The following is a 13241-nucleotide window of genomic DNA, read 5'->3' on the forward strand; positions in this document are numbered from 1 at the left end:
ATGTCAATAGATAATTCTATTGTGTAATGCTAAGTAGTGCTCACAGAGTAATTTAACTGCAAATTGTTGTTTACGCTAAGCCAGTCCTCAAATGGGATGTTACTATTGATTGTCTCCCCTTTTTCACTGAATGGCTATGTAGCCTCATGAGCATAAAGGTTGTTAGCTGCCTACACAGGGCATGTTTTTTATGTGGACACTCAACAAAGAATTATTGGTTATAGATGACAAAGCACTGTCTGAGAGTACTTTGACTATGACACTGGTAGCAACAAGAGCAAGTTTTTATTTGGTGACACAGAGAGATTCATATGTGGAGCATAATTAAAAGGAAAAGACCTGACAAATATTGAACACTCTTAACTTGCTTTCATAAAGAAATCTATAAAGAGGCTGAGAACCATGACACCCTAAAAAAACCATAAACCTACCAAAACTGTATAATGACAGGTTACGTTGCTCAATAAACTTTACTTTTTAGCAGTGTACTTCATTGTGTCTAGCCTTCTTCAGCATCGGTTTCTGTTATGCTGTAGGGAAATGCTAACCCTAAAGATAGTTAATTGATTTCATAAGAGATGAATTAATGTATATGTACTAGCTGGCCCAGTTCTCAAAAAATCGTAGGTCGGGGTACTCAGTACATTACTGGGAGGTTTGCAGTGACTGCAGGTTTTCACTTTAACCAGTTTTTTATGAGGACCTGTTTATTTACTAATAAAGCAATATATTTTAGGAGGAAGTTAACTTGCTTGTTACAGTTTAGAACCCTTTATTGCCTATTTCAGTTGCTGTATTTATTAAGGTTTTAAATGCTGCATGCTTTCTTAACCAGCCATCATTTAATAATGGGGTTCAAATGACTAAAGAACCACCAGCTCTCCAGGGCCAGACCATATTTTGCACTTTGCATTTGAGTCTGACCTGTTTCCTGCCATGTTTCAAAAGGCAGTCAAGGTAGACTTTGGCTTTCTTTGATACTGAACAGGTTAAAATGAATGCATGAACTAATAAACTATTTTTTTTACTTGTCTTTATTTAAAAGTGAAGTATATACACATTTCATGAATGTATTCATTTTTTTTTAAATTATTTATACTGTGTATGAATATATTAATAGTATAATCAAATTTTTGTTTTTTTTCTATATTATGTGTTCAAGTACTCTAGTTGGACCAATACTACAAGTATTTACTGTATATATATATTTATTTTTTAATAGCCAAAATTGGCCATTTGTGTGTGTTAGAATCAGATAAGAACTTCTTTTCATGTCTATGTGCAACCAAAATATAGGAACAAATGCATTTCCATATTTCTGATTTGCTCCCCAACCTTACATGGTTTGGATCAATGCATCTGGTTGTAATGCTTTGCCATAACGTAACTTGTCCTTTAGCCTTGTAATTATAAACTAAATCTGTTTTTTAATGTTTTTATCAGCGGAGACTCCCATTGAAGAATTCACACCCACCCCAGCTTTTCCAGCACTGCAGTACCTTGAGTCTGTGGATGTGGAAGGCGTGGCCTGGAGGGCAGGACTGAGAACAGGAGACTTCCTCATTGAGGTAAAGAATGAGTAAAGCATACATTTAGAGTAGAAAGACAGACTGTAAAAGGCAGAAGGACTGATGAACTGTATTTTTTTATTTTCTGAACTGGTAGTATCAGGTTAAAAAAAATTGAGAGCTAACCACTATTTTTCAGTAGTTTTGTTAAAGATATGGTTCGACATTTCAGTCAATTATCCTATGACACTGAAAGTTTCAAATGTGAAAGAATGCTTCTGGGATGCAAATATACTTTTGCTGTGCTACATAACAGTTGATTGCTAGTTGGTTGTCCTGATGATAGAAATAACTCTGTCTGTATTTAATACTAAGCTTCTGCATTTTATAAATAAACCTGTGTACAGTAGATTAAAAATGACAGAAGAGCATAATATTTTAAAACTTAATGTCCAGATCTTCAAACAGGAATTTTTTTTTACTATTTACCTATATAATACCGTATTGGAAAAATGCCATACAAGAAAGACGGGACACAGTGAGTGTCTGGATTTTCAGCTCTGCATTTTTAATAGTTGTAAATGTAAAACCAACTGTATTCTTTATGCTGCAAAAGTCAACCCTGTGTTGTTTTTGTTAAATCCAGTGGTGTCGGAAAGGTGTGAGTGTACAAATAAAGGAAAATATCAATTTATATAGTGCATTTAATTAATGGTTATCATTACAAAATATTGCACAAATTAACTGATTCTTCACAAATATTGATACGTTTTTAACAGCTTACTTATGATAAAGTGACCTACACAAGGAGTCAAAGAGAGGTTGAAATTAGTAAATTGTTTTGGTGCATACAAAATTGGGTGAAAAGTGGATTATGGTGCAAATATAATGATAAAAATAACTCTGAAATAACTTTACAAAAATGAACTGAAATATCATCTGTGAAGTCTGACAACAATCACTGATTTTTTAATATAATCCAGGACATAAAACATTTGTAAACAAAAAATGCATAAAAAAGAATGCAGGATTTTTAATAAAGTCTGTTTTCTAAAATAAATAAACTGGTTTAAACAACTTTTGGAAAATAACTCATAAAATATTAGCTTTTTTTTGCTGTGTTGTTTCTTGTTGACACCTGTCCAGCAGATTAAATAAAGAGATCATTGCTGCAATCTTCGGAGCACATAGGTATGCTGTCTGTATTACAGAGAAATGTACATTTCCACCTTCTGCTCTGCAAAGTTGAAGAGAAATGTTAAGAAAACTAATACACATTGCTTTTTATTTGAATTATACCATATAATAAAATGACTCCAGTAACATCGTTTTTCTGATTTTTTGCATCTAAATCAAAGCATTTAGAACAACATTATAGTATAGCCAGTGTAATCTAAAGGTGCTATATTGCACCCGACCTGGCACAGACTGACCCAGAGGCACGTGTAAAAACACAAAGACTTTTATTTTTATTCACCTGTGGGGCACGTCTTCCCCATGAACCCCACAGGCAATGCACAGTCCCGCAAGCATTTAACTCCACACAACACAATCCTCTGGCACCACCACTCCTCCCAGGCAACCTCTTCCTCCCGATTCTGGCTCCTGAGTAGTGGCTGCAGGCTCTTTTTGTAGCCCTCCTGGAAGTGCTCCAGGTGGTAATTGCCTAATTAGGTTGCACTTCCAGATGTGGCTGCATTCCAGCCCACAGAGGCTCATTAATCCAAGCAGCTCCTCCGGGTGGTGGCCATGGAGCCCAACAGGTCTGAGTCCTGAAGTCCCACACCTGTGACCCCTGCCATCAAGCGTTCTGGGGGATGTAGAGTGCATCCCATGGCTGCTCCCCCGGATCCAGTGCTGAAGGGGCCCATCACACCAGTTATGTTTTTACTTGATGATTTGGTTAGCATAGTTATGTGGTCTCCTCCACTTTTCTTTCACACTCCAAATATGCATGCTAAATTTGCTGACAGCATTAAATTGGCAAGCTGCAGGTAAGTGTGGACATGTTGAAGTGATGGCCTGGTGTTTCATCCAGGATTGGTTGCTGTTTTGTCTCTGCGGTTCTATATGACCCTGTGCCATACTGACATCTTCAGAAGACTGGAACAACAAGGGAAAGACAAACTGGGCAAAAACAAACAATAAAACAAAGTTTGATGGTTAAAGTAGTTTTTGTCAAAGGCTCATTTTTCCCATCCATCCATCTGAGCCCACAGTGTGTGCTTTCTAGTGTACTTTATAGTTCACATAGAATGTGACTAGGCCAGGAGTCAAATCCGAAGCTGTGGGGCAGCAGTATTTTTTACTGCAGTGTTACTGTGCCTGCAATACCTTTGTAAAATAAGAAAATACTTGAAATTCTACTTTCATAAATCTCCTGTAGAATTAGTGTCCAACAATCTGCTTTTTCTTAATCTATGATCTAAGTGCCTATCCACATACTGGTGAACCTTTTTCAGCAAATCACATCAACTGTACACTCATCATGTATACATACCCAATATATAGCTACATTTTCTGGTACCTTCTCTAGGTTTGTCTTCATGTGTTTTTGCTGAGATATGCTGCATCCTCTTAAGGCCCATAATTTTAATATTTTTAATGGCATTTTTATATCTTATTTATTATTGTTTTACAATGGGCAGAGAGGTTAGTGCTGCTGCCTCACAGTTACAGGATTTGAATCTCTATCCAGCTGCTATCTTCATGGTGTTCTACAGTTTTCCCCATGTATAGATGACTTGGTTGACCAGTCAGTCATTTATTGTAACTTTCTCTGTTGGCTAGTTTTTCTCCTTTGTTATCCAAAATGTTGGTGGCTTTAAACTAATAAATCATACAGATTCTCCAAAGAGCAAAAAGTGCTTTATATATCTAACTCACTCCATTTTAATACTATATAAGTACAGACAGAAAGACTCAAATAAAAATGGGCAGATTGACAAAATAGATAAAGTAAAAAATAAATAATGACGTGCACACACAGTATATAAATGATATGCTCTAAATTTTATCAGATGTTTTAAAATATAGCTGTGGTATGCAAACATATTTAAACAATACAGAATGTTCTTTTTGCAGATTATTTGGACCTCACCTCCGTAATCTCAGGTCCCAACATTTAACTAGTAGTACCTGGCATCAAACACAGAGATCAATTTATCGATTTTTGTACCTGTTCAGTACAGCCCATGGGTCATTGGGGTAAGAGCCAATGCCATTAAACATCAAGTGCAAAGAAAGAACTAGGCTTTGACAGGGTGGAAGGCTTTTGCAGGGCAAAGTCATACATAAACCTGCACTCAACTTCATAGGACTTACTTAGAATCAATATTTAACTTTATTTTTGGGACATAGGAAGAAAAGTCTGTATGATTTTCCTTACTGATACTTTTTTATAAATAAAGATGTATTTTAAGAAAATCATGAGCTTCATTTCATTGCAGCTTTCTTTTTTATTTTTTATTATTCTTATTTTTTATTTTTTTTTTGCTGGTCCAAATCTCACTACTGCCAGAAGAAATTGTATTCCATTAGGCCCTTAATGTGAAATTTGCTCCATGGAGGCTGTACAATGGCTGACCCTGTGCTGTGACCTCCAAAGCTTATGCAAAAAGACATTTTCCGCTTGGGGATTAATATAGTGTACTAAATGAAAAGCTTATTGCTATTTAATTTTTTATGTATTTATTTTACTCAACAACTCAATTATCTATCTAATTTCTGAACCCACTTAATCCAAACTTTTAAACTTTCCAATATTATTGTACTTATTTATTTATATTATGTCATATTTTTATTGTTTAGGTTTTGCCGGTTGAAAAAATGAAAATGTCTGCATTTTCAAAAAACAAAAATTGAGGCCTAGTAGTAGAATGTAATTTTGACCCTGCTTGTAATTATTTTGGATTTAAATGACATTTCACTGTGCTCCCTATGGCCTTCATCTCAGATTTGGAATATCCTAATTGAAGTGAGCCTGAAATAAATCCAGGCTTAAAAAAAATATATGTACATTGTGAGTAAGCAGTCTTGCTTTCTTTGAGTTGCATTTCTTTTAGTGAACTTGTATATACTATTCTCAGTCTAATGCCTTAATTCAACAGCCTTTTTTCCTAGTTTACAATGGAAACAGTATTTTTTTCTTTTTACCGTTTTTGCATATCACTTTGAATTTCTATCAGTTGTTCTTCTTTATGGTCCAATTATCTGTTAAGCATTACAAATGGCAATGTTTTTTTGATGAATATTTGGAGATCAAACTCCACTACCAGTCACAATGCCCTTCTTACAACTATTTTTGGTCTTCCAAAACAGTGTGCCTACTTTGGGAGCCATATGGTCCATGTAGGCGTCCATCCTTTCTTCATTTCCATGATGATTTCTCAAGAAACAAGATGTATAAAGCAAAAACTTGCTGTAGGAAACAGTAAATAAAAAGTCTCCTTTCTGTCAGCCTTTAAGCTAGTAGTAGGAATTGTCCAGTAAGTTAACACATGAAAAGGTCATTATTAACAGAAATAAACATACACAGACATATCACACAAAGTTATTTTTTCTTTGAAAAGAAACCACTACACTAATCACTATTCTTTTGCAAGAGTAAAATTGTTTTAAAACATCCTTTTTAAAGAATATTTAGATATTTGCTGTTTTTATGCATGTGCTGTAGCTTTAATAGAAGGGAGCCCGGGAAATAAATTGTTTTCTTCTTAGTTTATTAAATCCTGAGTAAACATCACATAGATGAAAAGGTTACAATATTTTATAAATACTTTTCTGAAAGGTGGATTTTCTTTCCCAAGGTAACTAAAACATATACATTGTTATTAGGTCTCTGCTCTTCATTTGTACAATACTTAAAAAAAAACAAAAAAAACAGGTAACTTTTGAGAAGGACAGCACATTTTATATTTTGAGTACAAGCGGACAAAATTAATAATGGAGATCAGCTGAAAAACAGTTCAGTTTATTCTGATTTACATTACAAGCCATAGTTCATAGTTAAAAGTAAATCCAAAATAATGTGTGATCACAGGAAGGTTACCAGTGTTAACTTAACATTTGAAATACATATGAAAGCATACATTTAAGGGTTAATTTAACATTGGAGATTTTGCTGTAATGGTTATTTTTTCAGCATACTATTATTGTTTCAAGTGTGAATATATTAAGATCAACTGGGAATGGAGAAGCGAAAGACAACCTTACATGCTACACATCTTCAGTCTACCTTTCCCATCTGAGTGTAGTATCTCCCTAGGTATTATACATTGCAGTAATGTACATTAATATGTCGATAATCTTGATGGCATGCATTAAAACTGTGGCACAGTGTAAGTCATGTGTGATGATGACACATTTACTTTATACTGTAGTCCTATTCCAAGTTCAAAAGGAACAACTTTGTAACCAGTTATTAGCGAGTTATTGAAGCACATCAATAAGAAAATGATATAAGACAGATTTAGTAACAACACATGCCACATTAAAAAAATAAGTAAAAAAAATGATCAGCCTCACCCTCAACTCTAACAAGAGTATGCTATACTGAAGTAATACAGTTTGGTTTAAATACTATCGCTGATGGATCCTTTTCTTATATCAGCTGATAGATTATCACAGACTCTGGTTGCACTATAATACATCTACAGTGTCTGTCCCTATAGTAGTTTTATTTATCCAGGGAAGACTTGAAACTTATGATCATAGTGTGTGGTTTCTAGAGTAGGAATTAATAATGTCTGTGAGGTACTGTGGGTAATTAATCCATTTATAGATTTAAATGTCAGAATGAGGATATTAATATCCACAGCTTAAATGGGAGCCACTTTATCAATCATACTTCTTAGTTGCAGTTATGAGCCTTGGTGCTCTGAAATGATTTAACTTTTCTGTATCTTAAATAATACAAATCCACTTTAATTTTGCAATATTTTTGTGATGAAAAGAACAAATCTTTACATAGCATAGAATTGTGTCAACTTATGGTTAACTAGTAAGTGTTAACAAAATAATTTTATATTCCACTAAAAAGAAAGTACAATGGTGTTTATTTTTATAGATTAGGTATAATGATGGAAAACATGCACATTGCATGCAAGTTAGCTAACCTTTCAGTCACAGGAGTGACTAGACAAGAGGTAATATTAACATTTATGTAGAAGACACAAAACCTCGTTTTGAATGGTACTTTCACAAAATTACAAGGTTTTCTTTTTGCTTCCCTGTTTATAAATTATCTGTTAACTCACACATAATAACAAATAAAGTTGATTTTAGATAAAGCAAACAAAACCTTAGTGGTCTCTTGTGCTTGAGATTAAAGAAAACCCCTATAACTCATATCATCCAGTTTATACAATACAAATTAAGATCTTTTCCTTGTTGAAAATTGGCTTTAAAGATTTCAGCTTTGAATAAAGTAAATTGCAGTCCGTTGGACAAATTATAACTTTTCATGTCATCATCTTACCTATTACGATCAGCTGTTTTATTTAATTTATTTCTGTGTTTTCCTTGGGCTTTTATTTAACATTATACATGTGGAATAGGGTGTAAAAGTCACATATTTTTTTGTTTTAGATTAGTTTCATTCATAGAGTTATTGTTTTTTAAAGTTCTCCCATGCTCCTATTTTGTTTTCCCATGGGTTCCACAACTTAAAAAAAATATATATATTGACAGTTTCTATGCCACCATAGGCAAGGTCAGGAGGAACTGTGTGATATGTAAAATAACTGAGTCAAAGGTACTGTATAAAAGGCCAGCATCATACAATTTACAAACTGTTGCCAATGCTGTTTTTCTTTACTTTTTTTGTTGCCAGCAGTTCACTACATGTGTTTTCTTCACTAACAATTTTGGTTTAGTATTTGGGGTTAGATGTAATGATTTATTGAATTTTTTGAGGTATTGAACTTGGCCTCCTAAGCTTTTCATTTAAAAATGTCTTTGCCTTCAGTACCACAGATTACAAACATTTTGAAAAAAATATTTTTAGCTAACAATCCATCTATATGTTTAAACAGTAAACACTATTCATCCATCCATTTTCAATGGGCTCAGTCCACATATATACAGTATTTTTCTCATCAATTCAAGAGTAAAAATCTAAAAGAGAAAAAGAAAAATTTACATCTACATGTTGAAACTAGAAATATTAAAATCTAAGAAAACTGGTAAATGTTTTTCATAAAGTATCAGAAATGTGTAGGTGCTTACACAAAATTCTGAATTTAAAATCAAATTACAACAGCTCAAAATTCTGCTGTGCTCTTAAAGGTATTATGGACTGCACTATGCCTCTAGATTGTCTGCTGTTTTGACCCAAGTCTCTGCAGTCTATTCCATGTTTTATGCTTTTGCAGCTGGTTGATACTTAAACAATGGGAGGTGGAGTTTCAGATGTGCAGCATGCAGTCTCCTTTCTCTTTTTCCTCTTTTTGCCCTCTCAGTTATGCACTCCATCTCTCAGTTTGTGCAGCAGCATGGCAGACACAAAAGGAACTATAAAGCAACTCGTTACATGCGGCTTACTCTTATCTGATTATAGTTGCTTTTCAGCCCTTTTGCATCATTTCAATTTGTGAGAATACCAAAACGTAACTGGCCCGTGTAAGGGAAAGCTACATATACAAATATTTATCATTCTAGTACTAATTTACAGTCGCCAAATACAAGATTTGTTTGTTTAATATGTGAACAAAAACAAACAACTTCATGAAAGGTTCTCATTTAAATTTTTCTAAAGTGATAAAATTAATAAAAAAAAAAATAAAAAAAAATTTTCTAAAGTGCATCCTAAGAGGATGCAAACATAAATTCCTACTTCCACCCCACACATACAGTAACTCAGGAGGGGGCTGAAAGCTCCTGACATTTGCCCCATCTGAAACACAATGCATACTGTATAATGAATTAACACTCTTGTGCACTACCAAAACACATTTAAATCTGAGGTAATGCCTGACCCCGGAAAAGAATGCAGAGGTTTTGACTGTGGTCACATTAAGTAAGTAGACTATGGCAGTTTAGCTTCAAATTACTCTATAAAAGAAAATTCTAGTACTACTAAAACAATTTAAAAAGCACTTACTGGCTCCTGGATGCTTACAGAAAGCTGTGATTGTGTCAATGCTCCTGTAGGATGAAAGAGAAAAAACTGTAAGAGCAGAGACACCATGGTTTTAGACGAACTCACACAATTTTCTTTTACAGAAACTAACAGGGCGAACAACATGCCACTCTTCACACCACCAGCCTAGCAATGCGTCTGTATGCAAAAACCACAGCCCAGCAACAAGAAACAGCATCAGTGCTTCTAATGGTTAAAGCAGCAACTGCTCACTGGCATTGATAACTGTTTTACAGGTATATGACAATAACATTGCTAATTGTTCTCAATACATTGTGTCCTGAATGCAAGAAAGTTTTGACACTCATTTCCTTATTATGCCTATACCGCACACTCCATTTTGGTTTCTTTATTTATCCATTGATAACTATGCTCTGTCACTTGACTTCATGTATGTGAGGAACATGCCTGGAGTTGCATTGCTTATCTTGATTTTATTTTACACAACTTATTTGATGATGGTCTTTTTGTGTTCTGACCTCAGAATTGCCAGAAGCTTTCTTATAAAGGTTTTGACCTTTCTAGATAACCCTTTACAACATTGATGTACCTTGTATTATTCCATCCCTTTTCTATCCAACTATAATTCTGAGCATTGTTTAATTTGATCCAGCACCCTTTACGGATGAAGAAGACACTAATACAAAACCATTGTTAGGGGCAATCACTCAACAATGAATTTAACTTAAAGGACAGGTAATTTCTACTTTTTAGAATACTCACTTAAAAGTCATTCATATGCCTCCATTTCCTGTCATACAATATATATATTACCATTGCTTATTGTTCACAGCATACAACAAAGCGTATTGATGGGTAATAGGTTTATTATATTTTTGTTTGTGGCAGCTTTTTTTCTAAATCCCCTTCCATTCGTTGATCTGAAGTGTACTTGACCATTAACTGTTTTGCACTATATCTTTCTGTGATGAGTTTCTCATAATGCTTTCATGAACTACTGCATCAGGAAGCACAGTTGACTATGCAGATACCCTATAAAGTCTGACTTATGACCCTGATTTTGATTTACTGACTCTGATAATAGATTTAGGTATATAAAATTGTATAATTGCATTAATCATATTGATCAAACAATACAGTGGTGACCACTTTTAACATTAAGATGGTGTACATTGGATTCAGAAAGTATTCACCCCCCTTCACTTGTAGATTTAATTTCATATTGATTCATTTGTGATCAGACCAAACTCAATAATCCTTAATGTCAAAGTGAAAACATATTTTCAGTGTCAGGCACATGCACTTGGGGGACACCTTCAGGGCTCTGACAAGGTAAGCAATGCCACTCCACATCATGAGAGGGTGTGGTTGGCAATGCTTTCTCCCCTTAGCTCTGCAGTACTAAAGAATGCTTGGAAACCAAATAAGGTCACTTTCACTTCCTTCCTGGGAGGTCCTGTCTCTTCCAGGCTCTCCATTATATAAGCTTGTCGAAACCAAAAGGAGGCATAGCTCCTATTCTGAGAAGTACACAAGTAACAGACTTTGTGTGATATGCAGCCAAGGTCATTTGATTCTTGGAGTTTGTTAACTTTTCTTTCTTTTAGCCTTTTCTTTTTATTAAACAGAGTTCACTGTGGAGATTCCCAAATTTTTGTTTGTCTAGTTTTCGAGTGATTTCGTCACAAAGGTTTGCAAATTTATTAAAACTGAAACACTGAAATCTCCCCTTCACATAAGTAATAAAGACCCTTAATGCAGTACTTTGTAGAGGCCTCTTTGGCGGTAATTATAGCTTTGAGTCTTCTTGGGTAAACTTCTACAAGCTTTGAACACTTGGATTTGGGCAGTTTATCCATTTTTTCCTGATGAATCCTCTCAAGTTTTATTAGATTAGAGGGGAAGCATCTGTAAACTGTCTTTTTCTTGTCTTTGCAAAGAGTAGCTTCTATCTTGCCATTCTCCTGAAAACGCCTGATTGATGGAGTGCTGTTGAGATGGTCATTCTTCCAACAGATTGTCCTATTGGAGCACCGGATTTATTTAGCTCTGCTAGAGTGATCATTTGATTGAGTTATTGCTAACCTCTCTGACCAAAGCCCTTATTGCCTGGTGACTAATTTTAGCCAGGATGGCCAACTCTAGGAAGATGGTTCCAAACTTCTTCCATTTCATAATTATTAAGGAGACTGTGCTCCTGGAAACACTGGAATGCCTCACTACAGTCTTATTGCAGAGGTCCACAGCGGAATTGTTGGGCATGATTGGTTGGTGGTTGTCCCCACATGCAGTGAGAATTGTGGGACCTTATATACACATGTGTGTGCCTTTCTATGTCTGATCGATTCAGTTTACCAGAGGTGGACTCCAGTGAAGTTCTAGAAACATCTGAAGGATAATTAAAGCAAACACTTGACCATAATTTGGAGTGCCACAGCAAAAGATCTGAATATCTATATAAATAATAGATTTCAGGTTTTGACTTTTAATAAATCTGCAAACATATCTTAAAAAATATTTTTACATTGTCATTATGAGTTATTGAGTGTAGATTGATGAGCAAAAATGGCACAGTCTTCCATTTAAAATCAAAACCACAACAATAAATTGCGCAGAAAGTGATGGTGTCTAAATATTTTCTGAATCCACTGTATATGGTATTCTCTTATATTCCCTAACCCTTCTTTGCTTATTTTGAAAACTAAGGCTTGTCATCAAAGGAAGATCACTGCCTTAGCGTGTCAGTAGTTTTTCCTTAAGCCAGTTTAATGTAAAGCTTAATCGTTGCTAAAAAGGCTAGGCTTTTATTGTCATGTGGGTACTATGCAGGCCCTGTTAAAGTCCTCCAAGGTTATTTTATTTTTTATAAATGTAGCATGTAGATTGTAGTGTTAAGCATTGAAAAAGAAAACTTTCCAATAAATATCCTAAATAATTTATGTTGGTATTTGTTTTTGGGAACTGCAGATATTCTAAAATAACATGTAAACTAGTATAAAAATAAATCTAAATATAACATCAACAATGTTCAGCAGCTCTACTGTATACTGTACTATACATTGTGCTGGACAGGGGAAGAGTGCATATTCAGGGCAATACCCACCCCGAAACATAATAGGGCAACCCCCCTGGTTCACAGTGGGGCCACGGTTTGGGAGCTTAGAAGCTCAACCCAGGGCCTTTACAGTTTATGAACCATGGGTTGCAGCACTTCTAAGTGCCCTATAAAAGGGCCACCCCACTCCATTCGCTGAGCCAGAGTTGGTAAGAAGTGGATGAAGCTCATGAGGAGGAGTGGAGATGGAAGGACTTGCTGAGAGAAGGGACTGTGTTTTACTGTGCTGGGGTTATTATGTTGCTGTGGGGAGCAGAGAAAAGCACTTCCCGACTGTATATAAAACCTTGTGCTGTGTGGTAATACTTGTGTCCAGCCTGTCTGTGTCGGGGTTAGGGCGGCTGTACGCACCCTGGTATTCACAACATAAGATGGCTGATATTCTCTTTTGATATATGAACAAGCTTTCATGCTTTTATTATATATGCATTCTAGAGACACAGTGGTTAGTAGTTTTGCCACATATAAATTGCTCAACATTGTCACTTTCCCTGGGGGCTTCCTATATCTATAGTAT

At 35.1% G+C, this 13241-nt stretch overlaps 1 protein-coding gene across 11 annotated transcripts in view; it reads left to right on the forward strand.

Moving 5' to 3' along the window:
• Nucleotides 1–13241, forward strand: part of shank3a (SH3 and multiple ankyrin repeat domains 3a) — a 1684705-nt gene that overhangs the window by 1575662 nt on the left and 95802 nt on the right. For all 11 annotated transcript variants that reach the window (XR_005634694.1, XM_039761519.1, XM_039761518.1 and 8 more), the window contains one exon: nucleotides 1444–1568. Coding sequence is in view for 10 of the 11 variants with exons in the window: in XM_039761519.1 (XP_039617453.1) it covers nucleotides 1444–1568 (125 nt within the window). In the remaining variant the exon portion in view is untranslated. The remainder of the gene's footprint in view (nucleotides 1–1443; nucleotides 1569–13241) is intronic.

The sequence above is a fragment of the Polypterus senegalus genome, chromosome 8 (genome assembly GCF_016835505.1).
Source record: "Polypterus senegalus isolate Bchr_013 chromosome 8, ASM1683550v1, whole genome shotgun sequence".
Classification (NCBI taxonomy): domain Eukaryota; kingdom Metazoa; phylum Chordata; class Cladistia; order Polypteriformes; family Polypteridae; genus Polypterus; species Polypterus senegalus.